Genomic DNA, 26,334 nt, shown 5'->3' on the forward strand with positions numbered 1-26,334 from the left:
ACTAATGATGTATGTAAATGGTGGGTCACAGTTTGACCTTTGACCTCCTGGTCTCTGTACAGTTTTCTAATCTTCTGGGACATGATGAAACAGATCCTCAGCTCTGATTGGTGGAGCAGTTTGTTACTGAAATGTTTTTCTACAAGGGAATAAAAAGGGTTTGTATAAATTAAATCCAGGATCAGTTGTAATGACGCACATACTGCTTTCCTATTGACTGTGTACAGTTTGCTAACAGTGTGTAAATGTGCCTGTAAATACCTGTCTGAGGATGATGATGATGATGATGATGAAGACAAGTCTGCAATGGAAATGTGTTTTTATTGTGAAGAGGCAGGAGACCAAACACAATTTGTATCATGTAAAAATAAAGTTATAATTTTAACAGTTCTCTGTCTGTGGACGGTCTGTGTGTTGTGTTATTATTATTATAAATATTTTAATACTATTGTCGATATGATGCCAGAGTTTCAGTACTGATACCAAACCAAAAACTCCTTCAATACCTTACTTTGAAGAAATATAAAAGTCTTTCTACAAAAAACCCTTTTTGTAATGTAACAAAACAAGTCAAAGTTGTCATAAAGTTGAATGTTGTCTGAACACAAACAGCCGTACAAGAACGTGTCTGACTAAAAGACAGTAATGATTTAAATCAGGAAAGTGTCACTGAATCTGACACAAACTGCACCAACAATACTGACAGCTGAACCAGGACACCGACCCGTGTGAGGATCGGACCAGACATCTGACACTCTATCTGTTGCACACAAGATCCATATCTTGTATCTTGCTAATATCTTTCACACACTCAATCAGTATATTGTATCTTGATAATACACTCAATACTCAATGACCTCAATAATAAACTTATAATTGATATTACACAAGGCGCCCTGGTGGCCCTTTGCTGCAGCCACATATAATCTTGATAATATCTTGAGTGAAGAAGATCCATCTCTTGTATCTTTGTCAAATGTTGAATGCAGGACGTTCACTTGTTTCTACATGCGCCCCCCACTACCACCCCATGTTGAAATATTCGAGATCCGCCACTGGTCCCAGTTTAGGTCCCGTCTCAGCGTGGCCGGCCACTGCGCATGCGTAGAACCCGGTGTCCGGTGTCAGACTGTCAGCAGCTGTCGAGACCATGAACGGTACGACCGAAACAGCAAAGAAAACACACCCAGAATAACCGAGTAGACCCGGTCCAAAGCCCATACTGACCAGGTACAGAGGCGGCACTGACCGGGCCGGACTGCAGTGAGAGCCGCTGATGTGCAGCTGGAGCTAACGGAGCTAACAGGCTAACTGACAGCAGACCGTCAGCTGTTATCTAACGGGCTAACTGACAGGCCACTGGCTCATATTTACCACGCTGCCTTGACTGGCTAGTTTCTGGACAATCTGAACCACCTCCAGTCGGACTGTCTCCGGGTTTCCCTGCTGGTTTCTAGTGAGTTGCAGCCGGCTAACGGAGGTTTACGAGCTAGCTGTCAGAGTACCGTCAGCCCAGCTGGGATAGACCGCTCTGACCCGGTTCGGTTTGAGGACCGGGAGCCAGGATGCTGATAGGTAAAGTACTTCTGACCATGGTCGGTGTCCCGGTTCAGCTGTCAGTGTTGTCAGTGTTGTCGGTGCAGTTTGTGTCTGATTCAGTGACCGTTAAATCAACATGTTGAACTCCAGGGAGCAGGGATAACATGCTAAGCTAGCTACCATTAGCTAACGGTACCAGTCTGTGACTACTGCTGCTGGCACAAACACACACAGATTAGGGTTTCTGGTTCAGCCAGACTCCATTCAAAAAGATACGGCATTTACAAATGATTGGCTTCCCGGCAGATCAGCAGAGGATTTCTGTTTGCTAGAATGGGAGATGGGAGTTTCTTTCCAGGTATATTCGGCACACAAGTGATCCTCCAGGTGGTATTTGATTTAACCTCCATGATTTGTTAATGGGACCAGGTTAACAGAAGTACCACATCATAAAAGTTAAGATTTTTGCTCAAAAACGTGCAGCCTTGTCTGTGGTTTGCATGCCGAATTAAAGGGTGATTTCAAATGTCAGTTTATTAAAACAGTTTGGTTTACAGTATGAATGCCAAAGTAATTATCACATTTATGTAAAGTGACTGTTGGTCATGCTCCTGGAGTTATATGCTTGCTAATAAGGAACAAATCACTAAATTCTCAAATTTCTAAATGGAGTTTGGTGTGTGATTGAACATTGCATTAATGAGCTGTGAGAAGAGCCGGAGAAGGAAATGTTGGGTCTCTGTAAATCATATTATAAAGAGTAGAGTCTAGACCTGCTCTATATGAAAAGTGCCCTGAAATAACTTCTGTTTTGATTTGGTGCCATATAAATAAAATTGAATTGAACATGTGGAGTGTGCTTGAATGTGGGTTTGACACTGCTGTTCCACCTCTCAGCAGCAGTTGGTGCAGGAACCGGAACTGCAGTAGCCACCGGTAAGAAACACCGGCGGAGAGGCAAAAAACACAGGAGAGTCCGAACAGATGAGAACCGGTAAGAAACCAGCAAGAGATGTTAGACCATATACACTGATGACCCCCCCCCCCCCCCCCCCCCCCCCATATGCACACACACACACACACACACACACTCACACTCACTCACTCACACTCAGAGGCTAAATTTAGCTGCGTGTGAGAGAGAGGGAGAGAGAGAGAGAGAGAGAGAGAGAGAGAGAGTTTCATTACATGAAAATCACTTTCTGTGTTTGACTTCCTGTCTGTCTCTCTTGATTCACTACTGACCTCATTAAGATTCACCTTCACACTCGCATTAAATACAGTTTGTGTGTGTGTGTGTGTGTATGTATATGTGTATATATGTATACATATATACTACGTTGTTCACCAGGTGTTTGTACCGGCTCGGCCAGGTCAGTGTAACCTGTTTTAATGTAGCAAGTAAATCTCCACTCGGTAAATACTGATGTTGGCTCTAAGTGCAAATGGCTCCTTGTGTAGAAATAGAAATGTAAGCAGCAGACGTAATTTTAATTCAATTCAATTCAATTTTATTTATATAGCGCCAAATCACAACAAAAGGGATCTCATGACACTTTACAAATAGAGCAGGTCTAGACTCTTTATAATATAAAGATCCGGCCTCTACGTGGGGGGTCATCTGCCTTGACCATTTGCATTGGTAGCAGTTAGTGTTGGAAATATCAGTGACTGAACACAACATCTCTAAAGTGCTGAACTCATAGAGGATTTGACTGGTGACCCTGGGTCCTCATTTCTTCATCTGAATGTTCTTCTTTTGGTTGATAATATTTAAGGTGTTTTTGGGACATTGTAAGCCTGTATTACAGTTTTAATGTATTACATTACATTACATACATACCAGGGCACACCAGGAAACATGTAGGTGATTTTTTTAGATTTACAGATGATGTTTTAATGACAGAGTGAGGAGTTGTGGCTGCCAAACAAACTGAGGGCATCAAAACCTGTGACAGTTTGAAAAGAACCAGGTCATTAAATCAGACCCAATGTTTACTGTGTGTTTTATATGGTAACTACTTACTGATAACGACTTACAACAGCAGTTTTCCAGTGGAAGGTCTGCATTGTCTTTGATTAGTTTGTCCTTCCTCCCAGTCTTTGTGCTAAGCTAGGCTAACAGTTTCCACCTGTTCCAGTCTTTGTGCTAAGCTAGCTGGTGTCCTGCTGACAGAAACAGGTTTGGTGCCTGGCCTGGAAGGACTCAGCTCCAATAATAGAACCAGAGACTGAATCATGATCCGACAACACACACACACACACACACACACACACACACTCTTCAGTCTATTTCAGTGCAGCTCAGGCAAACCTCAACAATGTCCATGACTCAGAGATGTCATGGAGAGCAGCTGTGTGTGTGAGTCACAGATATATGATCCATGTTGTGTGTTTCATGCAGAAACACACCTGACTATGTGTACGTGGTCAGAATCACCTCATCACTAGACTGAAATCATCAGAATCAGAATCAGAATCAGAAATACTTTATTGATCCCCGGGGGGAAATTGTACAGTACCGGTGCTCCCATTCAAGAGTAAAACGTAGCATAATTTAGAACTAAAAGTATGTACAAAATATGTAAATAAGAAATACAAAATAAAAAATATACACATTTACAGTATTTAAGTGAAAAATGAAGTAAAAAATATACACAATAACAATGTATATGTATGTGTATATGTATGTGTATACATATACATATGTATGTATGTATTGCACTGTTGTGTATGACTATATATGTATTGCACTTTTTAAGAATAAATAGTGAGGTAGTATATGAACAGGTGAAGTAGATCCCTATGTTACACACAGTCGGTCTGTGTTGGTGTGTGGTGTGTGTTTTGTACACCCTGGTAGGTGACAAGCCAGCTGCCAATGTGATATAATTTAAATGTGGAGATAACTGAGGACATTTACAGACAGTCTATTGTGGAAGACATTCAGAAATACTTAAGTAAAGAACAAATAAAGATAGCTGAGACAGAAGTTTAAACCCTGCCAGCTTTCTCACCTCCAATCACTGAGTGAGTTGGATGTGATGTCACATTGTCAGATGCTGTTAGACGATCTTATTTTATTTATACCTTATTTTTCTCAGTTTCAGGCCTGATGACCTCTGTGACCTTCAGAGTCTAAATGCCAACAGCAGCCTCCCCCCAACATTGTCGCAGGGTTACCCCCAAACCACCCGGCTGCCCCCCCAAAATACACCAGAAACCACCACATCACCAGGAAATACGCCAACATGTACAGAAGATCTCTATGAATCCACTACAGCGCAACAAAACCCCCCACACACCACCATGTTACCCACCAAAACCACCCTGCTGCCCCCCCAGAGTGTCCCCAGGACCCCCTCACCACCTCCCCAGAACACCACACCACCCCTTTTAGATACAATAGATACCCCTGTAGCACCCATGCTACCTCCTGAAAGTACCCTTCAGACCGCCCCACTGCCCCCTCACAACACCCCCCTAACAGCACCAGTGACTCCTCATATTTTCAACCACTCACCTCCCACCACATCTCAAAATCCTGCCCACAGTCTCAGACAATCACCGCCAACTGTTAAGCAAAACATTACCCAGAATTCCTCCAGATTGCCTCACAGAACTCAAAATGACACTCTTTCTGGTGGCCAAACAGATCCTTTCAAATCATCTCCAACCTTACCACACAATATTACCCACAATGCCTCTGAATTAGTGTCAATTTCTGCCCACCATTCTGCCAAAGCTCCTCCCACTCCTCTGTTAAGCCCCTCCCACCCTGACCCCTTCCTGCTGACCTCGATGACCTTCACCTCCAGTGTTTCCTCCCACATCTACTCCCCTGTCTGCTCCTCTTCCACCTCCTTCCTCCACTCCCTCGACTCTCTGGGCCCCCCCATTGGTCTGCTTCCCATGATGTCATCGGCCACCCCTCAACTGACCACATCCCCTCTGAATCTGAGTCCGCCCCCTCCTGAGTTAACTCCACCCCCTGCACAGCTACTGGGCTCTGATGATGAAGAGCAGGAAGACCCGTCAGATTACTGCAAAGGTGAGTTTATTTCCTGATTCATCCACGAAAACTGAACTGACTGATGCAATAATTAACATGAATGATGATAAATACTCATTATTTTATATTCCTTATTTTCTATGTGAATAGAGTCAATACTTGTCCTGACTCTGTCTCTGACTGAGTTAAACAGCTCCATGTTTACAGTAAATTACCCAAAAATACATTGTTTTGTTTGATTACCTTGAGTGATGAGTGAATTTGTGAATTTGATCCATTGCTTATCTGGGAATGGGTTGCTGTGGCAGAAGGCCAAGTACAGTAACTCATATGTCCCTTTACTAAACCACGTCCTCTAGCTCCTCCTGAAGGATCCCGATGCTGCCCTGGGGTCTGATGGGATATGTAATCCCTGCATTGTATTCTGGGTCTGCCCTGGGGTCTTTTCCTCCATAGGGGGGGGTTGGGGTCCGGGAGGATGCTGGTCAAATGCTGAACCATCATTACATTCAGAGATATGTGGATTGTCCATTCCGCTGTGCGTGGTCTACAGGGAGCAGGTCTACTGGGAGCAGGTCTGATTGTAAAGCCTGACAGCAGCCGGGAGGGAAGACCTGCAGTACCTCTCCTTCACACACCATGGGTGAAGCATCCTGTCACTGAAGGAGCTGCCCAGTGCTGCCAGTGTCCTGCATGGGGTGGGACAGGTTCTCCCTCAGGGATGATAGCTTAGCCATCATCCGCCTTTCTCCCACCACTTCCACTGAGTCCAGGGGGCATCCCAGAACAGAGCTGGCCTTCTTAATAAGTCTGTCCAGTTTCTTCCTGTCAGCAGCGGAGATGCTGCTGCCCCAGCAGACCACTCCATAAAAGATGGCTGATGCCACCACTGAGTCAAAGAAGGTCTTCAAGAGTGCCCCTTGCACTCCAAAAGACCTGTGTCTCCTGAGCAGGTAGGGTCTGCTCTGGCCCTTCTTGTACTGTGCAGTTGTGTTGTCAGTCCAGTCCAGTTTATTGTTCAGGTGAACACCCAGGTACTTGTAAGATTTCACCATCTCAATGTCCATTCCCTGGATGTTCACTGGTGTGGGAGGGATGTGTGTGTCATTCTGAATATGAGGTTCCGCAAATCAACCAGAGTCTCCTTTCAGCAGCCTGACATTGTGAAAGCTTCTTCTCGCTTCTTGAGACTTCACCATCTCAGGGTGACTCTCATCCACACCTGGTGCCACTGCATTTGGTCCTGGTATGCCTGGGTGCTGCCGGCATGGGCCTGCCTGACTCTCATCACTACAGTTATTATGTTTAGTTGTAGTTCTGTTACTATTAAAGCTGCTATTATTAATCTCAGCTAGTATTACAGCTGTAACTACTATTATCAGTCATATTTCCAGTATTATTGATTATGAATTATGAATTGCATTTTTTGACTATCTCAGTGACCTCTGTGATAAAAGTGTCCCAAGTCCTCAAGCTCTGCCTCCTCAATGCAGAATGTGTCAGTCGGGTTCAGGAGTTCCTCAAAGTGTTTCTTACATCCAACAGTTCAGGTCAGCAGCTGAAAACAGCCTGGGCTAAGTCCTGCCTCCGGCTCCTGAGTCATCTAACTCTTTGTCAGATCCTCTTTGAGGCTGACTGAAAGTCATTCTGAGTTTTTGCTTCCATGACCACAAAAGCTGCAGTCCTTCTGGCCTCCTGACACCTGTCTGCTGCTTCAGGAGTCCTCTGGGTCTCCTTCTAGCTTGGTGGCCTCCTTCACAGGTGGTGTCAACCAGTGGATTCTCAGGTTGCCACCACAACAGGCACCGGCAACCCTCTCACCAACACTCTGAGCAGCACAATCGAAACCTGGAACATGACACACTTGGACTCCATGACCTCAACCCTGTGATGCAGGAAAAAATCCTCTGGAGGGAGTTACCAAGTGGTGATTAGCTGACAGCTCTACTCCTCTCTTCACCTGAGTGTCTCATACATATAGCCACAGATGAAACAACTACCTTAACTTCCTCTGACACTTCCTCTCAGAGACCCTCAGTCCCATCGAGGCGACCCTCTCACTCTCGAACTCAAAAGTTCTCTACCAGTACCTGGGTTTTCACAGTGATGTCTACAGTGTCGCTCTTTGTTCCTGCTGTGTTCTCTACAGTTTGTTCTGTTCTATTTGGGTTCCAGGTGGTTACTACCCAGTGACGATCGGTGATCTGTTTAATGGGAGGTACCATGTCGTCAGAAAACTGGGCTGGGGACATTTTTCTACAGTCTGGCTCTGCTGGGACCTGCAGTACGTCACTCACACACACACACACACACACACACACACACACACACACACACACACACACACACCAGTGTTTCCCAGTTTTTTTTTTTCAATTAAGAATCGTATTTTGTCATTTCATAATGCACATAGACCAGCAGAACGTCATTTATCTTGACTACTCGCATGCGAAGAACAGAAATTCTAGAGCACAAGTTTTACCCAGAACGTTTGGCAGTGCACCAACTGTTGTCTCTCAGCTGTAGCATGCTAGTCGGCTCATTTAGATCACTGTATGGGAGCATCACGATTTCCTGGTTAGTTACAGAGAAAATGGACAATGATTAGTGTCAAACTGTGTGCCGACATCATTCAACTGAAGTTGGGTCTGTCTGTGGAAACGCTTCAAACACGACGTTTACGAAAGCATCCCCTGAATGTGTGGATTAGTGAAACAAGACAAAACCAGACTGGAAGGAGAGTCCTCCTCACAGCGTCCAGGCAGCCTCTCACTGCAGACTCAGACCAAAGTAACTGATGTTACAGGAGTGTTTATCTCTGCAGTTATGTGACCGTACTCGGTCATAGAGACTACAGAATTTAAACATCTGGTCAAGGTGCTTGAGCTCCAATGAGCCTTCAGTGTGCATGTTAGTCAGTCGTTGTTCCTGCTCTGTTGGTTAATCAGGAGTTATCAACAGGTCAGAGTCTTGGATGGAGCATTACTGACATCTGTGTTATTTATTTGTTCTTATTGACAATATGTCAGTATTTGAGTGCATTAACTGTTACAGTTAGAATTATGGCCGATGAGCCATTGTTCAATGTTTACATTTTTCAAAATAAATGACAAAAATATTATTTTCTACATTTTATTGTTGTCCCTGCTGCACCTAAAAGGTACTGAACTGTGACCCCAAAACTGAGGTACATACTGAGCTGTTTTGTGTACCGTTACACCTCCAGATGCCTAAAAAGAATTCTGTGTCACATTTAATGTGTTAACGTTACACATGTTTATGCATTTTAACCTACATAGTATGTAGTTGAACTGGCTAGCTAGTAATGTTAGCCTCCATACTGAATTGAACACACACACAGTGCAAAGTGATGTATTGATAAGTTAGCTAGCTAGCTAACACAACAGCTAACTAACGTTGTGTCTCTCTGAGTTATTCATAATCATTTGTTTGACTAGTTTTTACTGAAACTGGCTGTCGCATGCTGCGCCATCCACCACCACAAGTAAATTCTCAACCTGTGGGAAACACTGACACACACACAGTTCTTGTAAAAACACTATTATGACAGATTTTTTGATTTAGCACTTACCATCCTGTCACATCCTCTGAATCTGTGTCTGTTTAGGAAGAAGCGTTTCGTGGCGTTGAAGGTGGTAAAGAGTGCTCCACATTACACTGAGACGGCTCTGGATGAGATCAAACTCCTCAGATGTGTGAGTCTCATGCACAAACACAGGTTATATCTGCAGCAGAGACTCCCTACAGCAGAGGTTCCCAATCCCCGGGCCGCGGACCAGTACTAGGCCGTATAACATTTGCTACAGGGCTGCAAGGAAATGATATGATTTGGATAAAGAAATCTGAATGACAATTATAAAACAAAATGGGCTATTATTGCAGTAATGATAATGACCTATATGCAGTCTGTACTGCGTCTTTCCTTGTTGATTTTGAATTAAAGCAGGTCTTCAGTACGCAGGTAACCAGTCTGTTTGTATACAGGTGAGAGACAGTGACCCCTCTGACCCCTACAGAGAAACCATCGTCCAGCTGATTGACGACTTCAAGATCTCTGGAGTCAACGGAGTCCGTATCCTTCATCATAATTTGTCTGTCTGTCTGTCTGTCTGTCTGTCTGTTAGTTGTTTCCTCAACCTCTCACAGATGTCTGTATGGTTCTGGAGGTTTTGGGTCATCAGCTGTTAAAATGGATCATCAAGTCAAACTACATGGGACTTCCTCTGGTCTGTGTCAAGACTATCATCAGACAGGTAACACACAAAAAAACAGATATACAGTGCATCCGGAAAGTATTCACAGCGCTTCACTTTTTCCACATTTTGTTATGTTGCAGCCTTATACCAAAATGGATTAAATTCATTTTTTTCCTCAAAATTCTACACACAACACCCCATAATGACAACGTGAAAAAAGTTTTTTTGAGATTTTTGCAAATTTATTAAAAATAAAAAACCTGAGAAATCACATGTACATAAGTATTCACAGCCTTTGCTCAATACTTTGTTGATGCACCTTTGGCAGCAATTACAGCCTCAAGTCTTTTTGAATATGATGCCACAAGCTTGGCACACCTATCTTTGGGCAGTTTCACCCATTCCTCTTTGCAGCACCTCTCAAGCTCCATCAGGTTGGATGGGAAGCGTCGGTGCACAGCCATTTTCAGATCTCTCCAGAGATGTTCAATCGGATTCAAGACTGGGCTCTGGCTGGGCCACTCAAGGACATTCACAGAGTTGTCCTGAAGCCACTCCTTTGATATCTTGGCTGTGTGCTTAGGGTCGTTGTCCTGCTGAAAGATAAACCGTCGCCCCAGTCTGAGGTCAAGAGCGCTCTGGAGCAGGTTTTCATCCAGGATGTCTCTGTACTTTGCTGCATTCATCTTTCCCTCTATCCTGACTAGTCTCCCAGTTCCTGCCGCTGAAAAACATCCCCACAGCATGATGCTGCCACCACCATGCTTCACTGTAGGGATGGTATTGGCCTGGTGATGAGCGGTGCCTGGTTTCCTCCAAACGTGACGCCTGGCATTCACACCAAAGAGTTCAATCTTTGTCTCATCAGACCAGAGAATTTTGTTTCTCATGGTCTGAGAGTCCTTCAGGTGCCTTTTGGCAAACTCCAGGCAGGCTGCTATGTGCCTTTTACTAAGGAGTGGCTTCCGTCTGGCCACTCTACCATACAGGCCTGATTGGTGGATTGCTGCAGAGATGGTTGTCCTTCTGGAAGGTTCTCCTCTCTCCACAGAGGAACTCTGGAGCTCTGACAGAGTGACCATCGGGTTCTTGGTCACCTCCCTGACTAAGGCCCTTCTCCCCCGATTACTCAGTTTAGATGGCCGGCCAGCTCTAGGAAGAGTCCTGGTGGTTCCGAACTTCTTCCACTTACGGATGATGGAGGCCACTGTGCTCATTGGGACCTTCAAAGCAGCAGAAATTTTTCTGTAACCTTCCCCAGATTTGTGCCTCGAGACAATCCTGTCTCGGAGGTCTACAGACAATTCCTTTGACTTCATGCTTGGTTTGTGCTCTGACATGCACTGTCAACTGTGGGACCTTATATAGACAGGTGTGTGCCTTTCCAAATCATGTCCAATCAACTGAATTTACCACAGGTGGACTCCAATTAAGCTGCAGAAACATCTCAAGGATGATCAGTGGAAACAGGATGCACCTGAGCTCAATTTTGAGCTTCATGGCAAAGGCTGTGAATACTTATGTACATGTGATTTCTTAGTTTTTTATTTTTAATAAATTTGCAAAATTTTCAAAAAAACTTTTTTCACATTGTCATTATGGGGTGTTAATAAATAAAAATTAATTTAATCCATTTTGGAATAAGGGTGTAACATAACAAAATGTGGAAAAAGTGAAGCGCCGTGAATACTTTCCGGATGCACTGTACACACTATGTCCACACAGTGTGTGTCCTCAGTGACTTGGACGGGACCTCAATGACTCGGGTCATGACTTCATTGACTCGGGACATATCCTAAGTGAATCGGGATGTGACCTAAGAGACTTGGATGTGACCTCAGTGACTTGGGACATGACTTAAGTAGTTAGGGACATGACCTCAGTGATTCGGAACATGACCTAGGTAAATCGTGATGTGTCCTCAGTGACTAGGGACATGACTTCAGCAGGACTGTCACCTGAAAGTCGATGATTTGAATCATCAGTTAGACATCTCTCAGAGATTCTTCAAGTTCAGCAGTTGTTTTTTGCTTTCAATTCAATTCATTTCAAGTCAATTTTATTTATATAGCGCCAAATCACTACAAAAGTCATCTCATGACACTTTACAAATAGAGCAGGTCCAGACCAACTCTTTATAATGTTATTACAGAGACCCAACAGTTCCCACCATGAGCAAGCACTTTGGCGACAGTGGCAAGGAAAAACTTCCTTTTAAGAGGCAGAAACCTCGAGCAGAACCAGACTCTGGGGGGGGGGGGGGGTCAGGGTCATCTGCTTTGACCGGTTGGGTTGGAGAGAGAGGGGGAGAGAGAGGGGGAGAGGGAGAGGGGGAGAGGGAGAGGGAGAGACATAGAGAGGGAGGGAGAAAGAGGGAGGGGGAGCGACAGATAGACAGAAAGAGACAGAGAGATAGACGTAGAGACACAGATAGACAGACAGAGAGGCAGGCAGACAGACAGGCAGAGATGTATGGCAGCACTAGCAGTAGCCATAGCAGCTATAATTATAATAATAATGGAAATATGACTGATAATAGTAGTTACAGCTGTAATAGTAGCTGAGATTAATAATAGCAATAACAGCGTTAATAGTAACAGAACTACGACTAAACATAATAACTGTAGTGATGAGAGTCAGGCAGGCCCATGGCAGCAGCAGCCAGGTGTACCAGGACCACGATCCACAGCAACCTGTGAGACGAGAAAGCACAAAGAAACTCCGGGGAAGAAATAAAGGTAGTAACATGCATTGGAGGGTGATGAATGTGCAAAGATGGAGAGGGAGAGGAGGAAAGCTCAGTGCATCATGGGAAGTCCCCCAGCAGTCTAGGCCTATAGCAGCATAACTAGGAGCTGGTCCAGGCAGGCCTGAGCCAGCCCTAACTATAAGCGTTATCAAAAGGCAAAGTTTTAAGCTTACTCTTAAGAGAGTGTGTCTGCCTCCCGGACCCAAACTGGGAGCCGATTCCACAGGAGAGGAGCTTGATAGCTGAAGGCTCTGGCTCCTGTTCTGCTTTTGGAGACTCTAGGAACCACAAGTAACCCTGCATTCTGGGAGCGCAGTGCTCTAGTGGGGTAATAGGGTACTATGAGCTCTTTAAGATATGATGGTGCCTGACCAGTAAGAGCTTTGAAGGTCAGGAGAAGAATTTTAAACTCTATTCTAGATTTTACAGGGAGCCAGTGCAGCGAAGCTAATACAGGAGAAATATGATCTCTTTTCCTGGTTATTGTCAGTACATGTGCCGCAGCATTCTGGATCAGCTGGAGAGTCTTCAGGGACTTATTGGGACAGCCTGATAATAAGGAATTGCAATAATCCAGCCTAGACGTGACAAATGCATGGACTAATTTTTCTGCATCTGTTTGAGACAGGATCTTCCTGATGTTTCAATGTTACGGAGGTGAAAGAAGGCAGTCCTTGAAGTTTGTTTTATGTGAGAGTTAAAGGACATGTCCTGATCAAAGACAACTCACGGTGGCGCTGGAGGCCAGGGCAATCCCATCTAGGGTAACAATATCCTTAGATACTGTGTTTCTGAGGTGTTCAGGGCCAAGAACAATAACTTCAGTCTTGTCCGATTTCAACATCAGATGATTACAGGTCATCCAGGTCTTTATGTCCATGCTTGGAGCTTGGCTAACTGATGAGGTTCTTCTGGCTTGATCGATAGATATAGCTGGGTATCGTCCACATAGCAGTGAAAATGTATGGAGTGTTTTCTAATAGTATCTCCTAAAGGAAGCATATATAAGGTGAATAGTATTGGTCCAAGCACAGAACCTTGTGGAATTCCATGACTTACTTTGGCGTACATGGAGGATTCATCGTTAACGTGTACAAACTGAGATCGATCTGATAAATACGACTTAAACCAGCTTAGTGCGGTTCCTTTGATGCCAATTAAATGTTCCAGTCTCTGTAATAGGATATGATGGTCAATGGTGTCGAATGCAGCACTAAGGTCTAACAAAACAAGTATAGAGACAAGTCCTTTGTCTGATGCAGTTAGGTCATTTGTAACTTTCACCAGTGCTGTCTCTGTGCTATGATGAGCTCTGAAACCTGGCTGCAGCTGGTTGGCGACTGCTTTCTCAAGAATCTTGGAGAGAAAAGGAAGGTTAGATATAGGTCTTAAGTTGGCTAAAACCTCTGGATCAAGAGTGGGCTTTTTAAGAAGAGGTTTAATTACAGCTACTTTAAAGGAGTGTGGTACGTAGCCTGTTAATAAAGACAGATTGTTCATGTCTAGTAAAGAAGTGCTGACTAAAGGTAAAACCTCTTTAAGCAGCCAGGTTGGGATGGGGTCTACGAGACAAGTTGATGGCATAGATGAAGAAATGGTTTTAGTAATTTGGTGAAGGTTAATGGGAGAAAAGCAATCTAAATATACATCAGGTTTTACAGCTGTTTCTGAGATTCCTGTGTTTGAAGGTAAGGTACCACCTGAAGACAAGAGGTGATCAATTCTGTCTCTAATAGTTAGAATTTTATCATTAAAGAAGCACATGAAGTCATTACTGCTGAGGGTTATAGGAGTACATGGCTCCATAGAGCTGTGACTCTCTGTCAGCCTGGCTACAGTGCTGAAGAGAAACCTGGGGTTGTCCTTGTTCTCTTCTATTAATGATGAGTAATAGGCTGCTCTGGCTTTACAGAGGGCCTTCCTATAAGTTTTATAAGATGTCTGTGACAGGTACAGGCAGCTGTAGACCGGGACCCTGGGTGGTTTCCTGATAATCTATATGAAGAAAAAGGAACAAACAGTCGAATATTCATATTGAATATCTGATTCGGCTGACAAAATTCTGTGTCAGGTACAGCCTTAGACCTCAGTGACTTGCCTTCCTAAGTGAATCGTGACTGGGGACGTGTCCTCAGTGACTCAGTACGTGACCTCAGTGACTCTGGATGTGACATCAGCAACTAGGGACATGATGTCAATGATTCTAGATGTGTCCTCAGTGACTCGGACATGACTTCAGTGACGTGGTATGTGACCTCAGTGACTCAGGACATGACCCTGACGTACCTTCAGTGACTCTAGATGTACTCGCTGACTTGGGACATGTCCTCAGTGACTCAGACATGTTGAAAGCTGGCTGTCACTCGGACACATTGACCCCAGCAGTGACTTGCACACGGTGACCTCAGCAGTGACTTACTCAAAGACATGACCTCAATGACTAGTACATGTTGACCTTGGCAATGACACGGCTGTGTGCTTGCAGGTGCTGCAGGGTCTGGACTACCTCCACACGAAATGCAAGATCATCCACACTGACATCAAACCAGAGAACATCTTATTGGACGTTGATGAGGTTTACATTCGGAGATTGGCAGCTGAAGCAACTGTCTGGCAGAAAGCTGGAGCCCCACCCCCGTCTGGGTCATCAGGTGAGGAGCAAGCCATATTTTTGGTCAGAAGGACAAGACAGAAAACAGTGAATAGTGGTGTATTATGAAGTGTGTGTAATGTTTGTTCTGTGACACATTGACGCAGTGATTCGACATTAGACATAGATACAGAAAATAAGTAAAAAGTTCGAAACGTTCTCATGCACCACTTCACTGTTGTCATACCAAAGTAAGAAATATGATCTATCACAAAAACATTGATGTAAACCTTTGAGAAAACAAGTGAAACCTCCAACATGAGATCAAGACAAATCCGAGTTGAAACGCCCAGATATAGAGACAAGTCTGAGTCAAAATGTCCACCATCCAGCAGAGACCTGTGACAAGTCTAGGGCCGTCCCCTGAAAACTGAAGGTTCGAAAATCATTCCACTACTAAGTCATCCCGTCCACTCAGTGAAGATGTCTGTAACGAGTACAAGAAACTGTAGACCCAGACCCAGGTTGAGTCCGAGTGAGATGGAGGCAGCTGCCCGGTTCTGCTTAGAAGTGGTGAATTTACAGGTCATAGTAACTTAATACGATATAGTCTCTGGCTTTTGTTTGACATCATGTGTTGGCAAAAAATGTTATTGCACATTTCTGATCATAGTTAGCATGCATTAGCTTGCAGGGCTAACTTGGCTTGTTTACTTAATTACTGAACATCGCTGTCACTCTGAATGTCCCACCGAACCCCGTTCAAAAATCTGGCAGCTCAATAAAGCATTGCTTGATAGTCTATATGAAAAAAAAAGGAACGAATCGTCGAATATTCATATTGAACAGCCGAATCTGAAATTCTGATTCAGGTACAGCCCTAGAGGAGTCAGAGTCGACACATTCAGGAAATCGGCCGAGTAATGATTTTATTAGACCATCTCAAACACTGTGAAATGACAAGAAGCTGTAAGATCTGTGTTCTCATACTGTGTAGAGTGACTAATGGGTTAATCAGTTAATCAGTTAGATAAGTTGTGGTTAAATTGATTCATGATAGCAGTTAGTTTAAATGTTTTTCTCATGAGATTATCTGGACTCAATAATTCTGACTTCAGTTTGACAGTTTGTGTCTCCGCTGGAGTCAGACAGCAGTGTTACTGGGAGCTGTGCATGGATGTACAGTATTATAAGACCTGGATACCAGCCCCAAAGATGGCGCCTATTCAGGCCAATAAGAATTGCTCGCCTGGTGCGTACGCCAAAAACATTTCTATCTTTCAGGTTTCCTTCTGGGGTCTGCGTCCCACTGAATATGTGCAGTAGTGTTTCTCTTGCTGGCCCCGCCCACGAGTTCCTGCTCGGCCCGTAGACTTTACATTGTGATGATGTCACAGATTTTTAAATCACTTTTTTCGGCTAGTGGAAAGTTTTACAAATATACAACCTCCATGGATCAAACATTCATAATAGAAAGAGTCATAATTGACCTGTTTGCAGTTTTACAGACATCTCGCTGCAATACTGCAAGTGACCACTGGGTAAAATTGTAAGCAAGGCTGAGCATGTGCAGGTCTTATTATACATCCATGGAACTGTGGTTTCAGCCTCCTGCCTGTCTGTCTGTCTTCTATCTGTCTGTCTGTTTTCTAAGCTGTTTCCTTCTCCTTCTTTCTCTTTCCACACAGTTCTAACCTGTCTGTCTGACTTTCTTCCATCTTTATTTCCTCTGTTCCTGTTTCTGATGTTTTCTTCCTGTCTCTCTCTCTCTCTCACTCTCTCCCTCCCTCCCTCTGTCTGTCTGCCTCTGTGTGTCTCTCTCTCTCTAGTTAGCATGGCTCCCAAGGATCAACAGGTAAGTGTCCAGGTGTGATGCCTGCTGTGTTCTTATTGATTACTGCCAACTTGTTTCAGGTGTCTTGAGCTGAAAACAATCCAGTTTGTTGAATGTAAAAATTAGAGCCCAACCGATACTGTACTTTTGGGGCTGATACCCCAAAGTGAGTAAAACAATTCTGATATTGATATATCAGCCAATATTCTTATATACAGAATATACATATAATTATATATTTGAGCTGGAACCAAACTAGTTTGCACTGCATGTTCTGTTTTATATAGCTTAGTCTTCACTAATGATGAATGTTTCTTTATATTAAGGTATATTAAATAAAAAAACTTAATGTAATAAGTGAAGTCACTGGCAACACGTCTGATGTCCTCTCTACTAAAATGATCTATCAAGCTATCAAGCTCATAGCTAGCTCGATAGATATTCATGCTACAGCTTTGTTCTGAAACATTATTTCAATTGATTGAACTTGAGTCAAGAGATGAACAGCACCTCTGCTATAAACGTTCAGAGAAAACTTTCAACATATCCGCTGGAAAAACCTTTTAGAATTTACATTTTGTAAACGCAACAACTGGAATTGTTCTGTTTGGAACAGTTTGGTGTGAAGACATGTAACGATACCTATTAATGTTATCACGTAGAGACAGAATGGGCTAAGATGCTCACACATTAGCTTCCGCTCAACTGACAATGTATGAAAATAGCTACATGGTTAGCTAGCTAGCTAATGTAGCAAACGAGTATGATAAGCATGAGGGACATGACGGTTGTCACAGGAGAGTAAAATATGGGGACGTTGTTTATTTACTTTCCAGCATCTCACCAACTAAGTAACAACGTAGCGTGAAGTTGACACTCGACAGACTCCAACCACCGCCGTCTGCTGAGCTGCAGAGTGAATGGAAGAGATGCTCTGATGCTGAATGTTACTGACTGCACTGACAAACTATACCTGCTGTATTTTACATTTGTATTAATGAACTCTTGTCACTGGTGTGTGCTCTACTGGTCAAACTATGTGATGACACTATTTCTAAGTTGCCACAAAAATAAAACTGGCTCTAGTATAAGTGAGTGTGAGCAGGAAGTGAGACGTACTGGAGGTCAAGTAGTTAGATACACACTATATCCTATGATGGTAATGTCACTGGTTTGATTCCAGACATTTGTTGCATGTCATGTTTTCTATACTGTTACTGTCAGATAAAGACAAAACAACCCAAATCTCTGTGCAGGAATTGTGTGTGTTCAGTAGTGTGTAGTAACACAAAGAGTGTTTGTGTGTGTGAGCACTGTAATAACAGTGTTAAGCCTGGATTATACTCCCAAACAGACACGTACACGGACAGCTGATGACACCACAGACATGTAGTAGTTCTGTTTATACTACTGGAGGACATGTTCCACACATGCTCAGTAGATCGGTATCTACAGGAAAAACTCCACCAATTGTTGCACATGTGATTGTCTTTATATTGTTTTAAAGATGAATTGTAGAGATGTGGATAGCAACAGATCTCTTCACACAGCCTCTCTTCAAATACAGCGTCCATTTTGGATTTCCTCCACATGTGCAGTTGGTGCCCTTGTAGCAAAGGCTGGTCACAAAAAATTGAAGGTATGCTGATGTCATGTCAGAGCATACGTGTTTCCCTCTGATGACGAAATGTTTGTCACGCTGACCCTCGTTGACTCTTGCGCGCTCGTGAAAAGTATAAATTAGGCTTTATAGTGTTGATGTGTAGAAACTTCACTGTGTGTTCTGCTGTCTCTCTCTCCATCCTGTCTGTCTGTGTCTGTGTCTGTGTTTGTGTTGCTGTGTGTGTGTGTGTGTGTGCATGTGTGAATGTGTGTGTGTGGGTGTGTTAATGTGTGTGTAGGTTGGTAAGCTGTCTAAGAACAAGAAGAAGAAGTTGAAGAGGAAAGCGAAGCGTCAACAGAGACTGTTGGAGGAGAGACTGATGGATATACAGGTACTGTAGTACTAATCTAATACTACTATAGTACTACTGTAATACTCTCTGGCCGGCTGGAGTGTGTTGATGTCTCACTGCAGCTCTTTTATCCCACACTTTTTTTACTCTGCAGGACTCTGAGTTGCAGCAGCTCTTCATAAATCACTCAGTTTGAACATAGTCCTTCTTAAGTTCTCATTAACTACTAACTAGTTTCAAACTAGTGATTCACTAAATCAAGTTGAATCATTAAAACTTAAGAAATATCTCAGCGAGAAAAGACTTCAGTAATGTGTAAATCTGTTGGTAGGAAACATCTGCAGTGTTGTTCCATCAAGAGCAATCAGCTATGGAAACAAGCTGTAGCATCACAAGCTAGCATAACTTTCAAAAAGGCCAAATGAGATATGACTCCAGGTCTGTTTCTGTCAGAGCAGTTTGTTTCTCTGAAGACTGAATTAAATGTGAATGAATATAAATGTCTTATAAATACTCTGGCTGCTGAGATCTTGATTCTGATTGGCTTGCAGGCGTGGGTTAACTTTTAGTAAGCGGACAGTTGCAGTTCTACATGATTGCGTCAGCAACAGTGAGGGAGATCTAGGGTTATTTATGTAACTACAAACAATAACAAAACCACTGAAGCTTCTCCCATATTTAATTTCAAACCCGATGTTTTCAGGTTTGTTATTTTTCTCATTTTATTTTAATTATGTGATTTTATTTTATTTCAGTTAATTTTATTTACCTTGTCATTGTTTGCGCTTTGAATTGTCTCACTGTATTAATACTTTACTGCAATACTACTGTAGTACTGCTGCTGTTACTACAGCCTTTACAACTATCCCTGCAAATACTTATTACTACTATTGTTAAAGAGCAGCAGCCAATCAGAATAAAACAGGACATGACAAAATGTTCCCTTCATAATAAAGGCTTCTATTTTGTCCTTCTGTTCAGAGGATGGAGGAGGAGGATGGTGTGTTGTTACAACCTGACGACACAGACAGTAACTGTGAGTACACACTGATACTGAAGAGTTCTGTATTTATATGTATATATGTATGAATTTTGTCAGTTGAATTGGATTTGGATGTTCAATATGAATATTTGAGTATTCGTTCCTTTTTTTTCATATACACTATCAAACAACGCTTTATTGAGCTGCCAGATTTTTGAATGGGGTTTAGCAGGTCTTTCAGAGTGACAGCAACGCTCAGTAATATAGTAAACAAGCCAAGTTAGCCCTCCGAGCTAATGCAGCTAACTTTGCTAACTTCCATATCATATTAAGTTGCTGTGAGCTGAGGAGATAACGTTATCTCTGAGCGTGAACGGGCACTGACTGTCACACTCAGACTCACCCTAGGTCCGGGTCCACAGCAGTCTGTCCGTTGCAGACATCTTCACCTAGCGGGGATGACTTGATGTAGTGAAATGATTTTACCCTAAAGAGCAGCATGAAAGCCCTCACTCTGCAGCTACTTCTGGGGACCAAAATGACTGCTCCAATTGAAGAATCAAGAATCAGTTGACTGAGGGGTGTTCGACTGATGATTCGAATGTTAATTCCATAACATACCAATCTAAATGTAAAAAACGGTTAAATAAACTTAAGTTGTACTTCTTCTTTGCTCTCAGACTCTCTGGTTGTCAACGGCAACACTTCCTGCTCCACAGTTACCAGCAAGGCGAGCCCAGAGTCCACCTGCTCCTGGTTGGAGGAAAGGTGTAATGGCCACGCCCCTGGACGGTTCTCCAGCCCTGCCTCCGGCCTATCAGGGTTCTCCAGCTCTGTGATGTCAGCGACGTCTGAGTCGGCCCTTTCTACTCAGTCAGGATACTCGAGCGGACGAGATGGTGAGACAGCATAAATATAGTACACTGCTCAAAAAAATTAAAGGAACATTTTGAAAACACATCAGATCTCAATGGGAAAAAAATCATGCTGGATATCTATACTGATATGGACTGTTTTAGGAACGAAAGGATGCCACATCGTTTGATGGAAATGAAAATTATCAACCTACAGAGGGCTGAATTCAAAGACAGGCCGAAAATCAAAGTGAAAAAATATCTGCTTTGACCGGTTGGGTTGGAGAGAGAGAGAGAGAGAGAGAGAGACAGAGACAGAGAGAGAGAGACAGACAGACAGACAGACATGTATGGCAGCAGTAGCCATAGCAGCTATAATTATAATAATAATGGAAATATGACTGATAATAGTAGTTACAGCTGTAATAATAGCTGAGGTTAATAATAGCAATAACAGCTTTAATAGTAACAGAACTACGACTAAACATAATAACTGTAGTGATGAGAGTCAGGCAGGCCCATGGCAGCAGCAGCCAGGTGTACCAGGACCACGATCCACAGCAACCTGTGAGACGAGAAAGCACAAAGAAACTCCGGGGAAGATATAAAGTTAGTAACATGCATTGGAGGGTGATGAATGTGCAAAGATGGAGAGGGAGAGGAGGAAAGCTCAGTGCATCATGGGAAGTCCCCCAGCAGTCTAGGCCTATAGCAGCATAACTAGGGGCTGGTCCAGGCAGGCCTGAGCCAGCCCTAACTATAAGCCTTATCAAAAGGCAAAGTTTTAAGCCTACTCTTAAAAGTAGAGAGTGTGTCTGCCTCCCGGACCCAAACTGGGAGCCGATTCCACAGGAGAGGAGCTTGATAGCTGAAGGCTCTGGCTCCTGTTCTGTTTTTGGAGACTGTAGGAACCACAAGCAACCCTACACTCTGGGAGCGGAGTGCTCTAGTGGGGTAATAGGGTACTCTCTACTCTCTCTACTAAGAGTAGGCTTAAAACTTTGCTTTTTGATAAAGCTTATAGTTAAGGGCTGGCTCAGGCCTGCCTGGACCAGCCCCCTAGTTATGCTGCTATAGGCCTACACTGCTGGGGAGACTTCCCATGATGCACTGAGCTTTCCTCCTCTCCCTCTACATCTTTGCACATTCATCACAGTCCAATGCATGTTACTAACTTTATTTCTTCCCCGGAGTTTCTTTGTGCTTTGTCGTCTCGCAGGTTGCTGTGGATCGTGGTCCTGGTACGCCTGGGTGCTGCCGCCATGGGCCTGCCTGACTCTCATCACTACAGTTATTATGTTTAGTCGTAGTTCTGTTACTATTAAAGCTGCTATTATTAATCTCAGCTAGTATTACAGCTGTAACTACTATTATCAGTCATATTTCCAGTATAACTATAGCTGCTGTTTCTACTGCTAGTGCTGCCATACATCTCTGCCTGTCTGTCTGTCTGTCTGTCTGTCTATCTGTGTCTCTACGTCTATCTCTCTCTCTCTGTCTCTTTCTGTCTGTCTGTCTGTCCCCCCCCCCCTCTCCCTCTCTCCCTCTCTCTCTCTCTCTCTCTCTCTCTCTCTCTCAAACCCAACCGGTCAAAGCAGATGACCGCCCAGCTAGAGTCTGGTTCTGCTCGAGGTTTCTGCCTCTTAAGAGGTGTTCAGGGCCAAGAACAATAACTTCTGTCTTGTCCAAGTTCAACATCAGATAATTACAGGTCATCCAGGTCTTTATGTCCTTAAGACGTGCTTGGAGCTTAGCTAACTGATGAGGTTCTTCTGGCTTGATCGATAAATAAAGCTGGGTATCATCCGCATAGCAATGAAAACGTATGGAGTGTTTTCTAATGATATCTCCTAAAGGAAGCATATATAAGGTGAATAATATTGGTCCAAGCACAGAACCTTGTGGAACTCCATGACTGACTTTGGCGTACATGGAGGATTCATCGTTAACGTGTACAAACTGAGATCGATCTGATAAATACGACTTAAACCAGCTTAGTGCGGTTCCTTTGATGCCAATTAAATGTTCCAGTCTCTGTAATAGGATATGATGATCAATGGTGTCGAATGCAGCACTAAGGTCTAACAAAACAAGTATAGAGACAAGTCCTTTGTCTGATGCAGTTAGAAGGTCATTTGTAACTTTCACCAGTGCTGTCTCTGTGCTATGATGAGCTCTGAAACCTGACTGAAAGTCCTCAAGCAACTTATTGTCATGTAGAAAGTGACACAGCTGGTTGGCGACTGCTTTCTCAAGAATCTTGGAGAGAAAGGGAAGGTTAGATTTAGGTCTATAGTTGGCTAAAACCTCTGGATCAAGGGTGGGCTTTTTAAGAAGAGGTTTAATTACAGCTACTTTAAAGGACTGTGGTACGTAGCCTGTTAATAAAGACAGATTGTTCATGTCTAGTAAAGAAGTGCTGACTAAAGGTGAAACCTCTTTAAGCAGCCAGGTTGGGATGGGGTCGAAGAGACAAGTTGATGGCATAGATGAAGGGATGGTTTTAGTAATTTGGTGAAGGTCAATGGGAGAAAAGCAATCTAAATATATATCAGGTTTTACAGCTGTTTCTGAGATTCCTGTGTTTGAAGGTAAGGTACCACCTGAAGACAGGAGGTAATCAATTCTGTCTCTAATAGTTAGAATTTTATCATTAAAGAAGCTCAGTAATGAAGTCATTACTGCTGAGGGTTATAGGAGTACATGGCTCCATAGAGCTGCGACTCTCTGTCAGCCTGGCTACAGTGCTGAAGAGAAACCTGGGGTTGTTCTTGTTCTCTTCTATTAATGATGAGTAATAGGCTGCTCTGGCTTTACAGAGGGCATTCCTATATATATACTGTATATACACACACACAGATATATGAGAGGTCTGTATAAGGAATCAGCTTTAATGTCACTGTTGTTTGTGTGTTTCAGTGTTTAGTGCTTCAGACTTCGTCCTCAGTCCTCTGGATCCTCTGAACGCCCACAAACTGAGAGTGAAGATCGCTGATCTTGGAAATGCATGCTGGGTGGTGAGACACCTTCATCATCTTCAACTCTTCCTCTCTGTAGTGTCAGTATGAACATCCGACCAATCTAACTGCACCTCTCTCTCTCTCTGTCTTTCTTTGTCTCTCATCCAGCACAAACACTTCACAGAAGACATTCAGACCAGACAGTACAGAGCTCTGGAGGTTCTGATTGGAGCAGAGTACGGACCACCTGCTGACATCTGGAGCACTGCCTGCATGGTAGACACACACACACACACACACACACACACACACACGTCTTGGTATCATTAGATTCAACTACAGACACATTCTGAGATCTGAGACAAAACCCTCAAGTCAGCATGGACTGCGTGGCACTCGTCTTCAGCTCATCCTGTCATCAGACAGACTGACATTTCCTTCAGTGTTTTTGATGTAAGAATACAAAATGTTAGTTTGACCTCCTTACATCAAAGCCTCCAGTGTAACAGCAGGTTCCCACTGATCACATTACAAACTTTATTGATGTATCCATTGATGTTTCAGGCGTTTGAGTTGGCGACAGGAGATTACCTGTTTGAACCTCATTCAGGAGAAGATTACACCAGAGACGAAGGTACTACACATTATAATACACATCATACTACACACACTACTGCAGTATTGTAGTACTACACTGTGACTTATAGCAAACAGTACTGCTGCGTATTAGAGAGTACTTCAGTATGTGTTTATACTGTGTGTTCAGATCACATTGCTCACGTCATCGAGCTGCTTGGTCCGATTCCCCTGCCCTTCGCTTTATCTGGCAGGTACTCCAGAGAGTACTTCAACAGGAGAGGTGAGACACGCTGTCTGTCTGTCTCTGTCTGTCTGTCTGCCGAGTTTCCATCCAAATGTAGTTCAAACTTAAACCAAATATTGAGCAACTCATGAAAATAAAACGTGACTTGCTGCTTGTTTCATCCACTGCTGCTGTGTGAACATGAGTTCACTGGTTGATGGAGATAAACAGCTGGTGGGTCTACTAAACAGCTGGTGGAGCCAATAAACAGCTGGTGGAGCCAATAAACAGCTGGTGGGGCTAATAAACAGCTGGTGGAGCTAATTCTCCAGTTGCTGACATTAACCCTGACCCTGCTTTTCTGGAGTTTTTTTTTGTTGCATAAAAACAGGTGGATGTGAGGCTCTGTGATTGGCTGTTTGTGAGTGAAATGCATCCTGGGAGTCGCAGTTGAAGCAAACATTTTCTAACACAGTTGTTCATCTTTTGTTCTGATGAGTTTCATGTCCATCACAAACTGTCTCTCTCTCACTACCCGTCTCACCTCTCTGTACCTGTCTCAGGTGAGCTGCGTCACATCTCCAGCCTGAAGCCGTGGGCTCTGTTTGAGGTTCTGTTGGAGAAGTATGAGTGGCCGCTGGATCAGGCGGCTCAGTTCAGTGACTTCCTGTTGACTATGTTGGAGCTGCAGCCCGACCGCAGGGCGACAGCAGCGCAGTGTCTGCAGCATGCATGGCTGCACACATAGACACACACACTGATACATACACACACAAAGAAACACACACTGATACACACACATACAGAAACACAAACTGATACACACACACACAAACACTGATACACACACACTGATACACACAAAAAGAAACACACACTGATACACACACAAAGAAACACACTGATACACACACAAACACACACACAAACACTGATACACACAAACATACACACAAAGAAAAACACACACACTCTGATACACACACAAACTCAAACACACATACAGACACACACTGTGGTTGAGGAGTGTTAGAAGTGTCACGCTGTCAGTGTTGATTTCATTTCATGTGTTGTAGGAAATGCAGCTCTCTGTGCTGATTCCTAAACTGATTGATTGATTGATTGATTGATTGATTGATTGATTGATTGGCTCAGCGGGTGGACTGTCTCGTTCAGGCTGAATCCAAACGTCCACCCTCTGAATATGAAGACTGAGGCTACATGGACTCAACCTATGAGAACCGTGATGTGTTCACTGTCATCACATTCAGTCTGCGAGGAGACAAAATGCTCTGTGAGACATCGTGTTCAGGCCCAGACCAACAGTTTCCAACAGTAGAACCTGGAGTCCCTCAGGGGTAAACAGTGTGTAGAACCCGGAGTCCCTCAGGGGTCAGTGTTCATCCCCCCGTTGTTCCTGATTCACATCAATGATCCGCAGAATGTTGATAATCACATTTAATTTGCAGACGTCTCTTTAAATGTCACAGAAATCTGAATATTCAGTCATTTTCAATAATGAACTAAATATATCTAAACAACTCTGGTGTCGTTCCAGTTCACTGTTCAACTCCGTCTGTCAGTCTGTCTCAGCTCACAGCCTGTAGGATCCTCACAAATATATTGTTTCATTTTTAAACTAGACCTGTGAGCAGGTCTATCAGGGTCCAAACACCTGGACCCAGATACTGGGAGCATTTGTTGTTGTGGGACATTTTATATAAATGAACTCTTTTCCTGCCAGTTTAAATAGTTTCTGTATATAAAGTTTAGTTGAGTGGGGTTTAAAGGATAAATCTGGAGACTCAAACCAACAAAATGTTCGTCTCTACACTTCCTG

General features: G+C 43.5%; 1 protein-coding gene across 1 annotated transcript; it reads left to right on the plus strand.

Moving 5' to 3' along the window:
* The first annotated feature begins 1,150 nt into the window (after window positions 1-1,150).
* On the plus strand, window positions 1,151-25,242 carry srpk3 (SRSF protein kinase 3). Its single transcript, XM_070909923.1, has 17 exons — window positions 1,151-1,157; window positions 2,437-2,533; window positions 4,650-5,590; window positions 7,727-7,835; window positions 9,180-9,267; window positions 9,557-9,644; window positions 9,719-9,825; window positions 15,003-15,168; window positions 16,937-16,962; window positions 18,843-18,935; window positions 19,878-19,932; window positions 20,559-20,777; window positions 23,652-23,749; window positions 23,861-23,968; window positions 24,257-24,326; window positions 24,459-24,551; window positions 25,058-25,242. The coding sequence occupies exons 1-17, from the start codon at window positions 1,151-1,153 to the stop codon at window positions 25,240-25,242; spliced, it is 2,550 nt and encodes an 849-aa protein (XP_070766024.1).
* The last annotated feature ends 1,092 nt before the right edge of the window (window positions 25,243-26,334 follow it).

The sequence above is a fragment of the Enoplosus armatus genome, chromosome 8, assembly GCF_043641665.1.
Source record: "Enoplosus armatus isolate fEnoArm2 chromosome 8, fEnoArm2.hap1, whole genome shotgun sequence".
NCBI classification, from domain to species: domain Eukaryota; kingdom Metazoa; phylum Chordata; class Actinopteri; order Centrarchiformes; family Enoplosidae; genus Enoplosus; species Enoplosus armatus.

Coding starts and splice junctions, on each gene's coding strand:
- srpk3 (XM_070909923.1), top strand. Junction 5,591..7,726: donor CCCGTCAGATTACTGCAAAG/GTGAGTTTATTT, acceptor TTTGGGTTCCAG/GTGGTTACTACCCAGTGACG. Junction 9,268..9,556: donor AGATCAAACTCCTCAGATGT/GTGAGTCTCATG, acceptor GTTTGTATACAG/GTGAGAGACAGTGACCCCTC.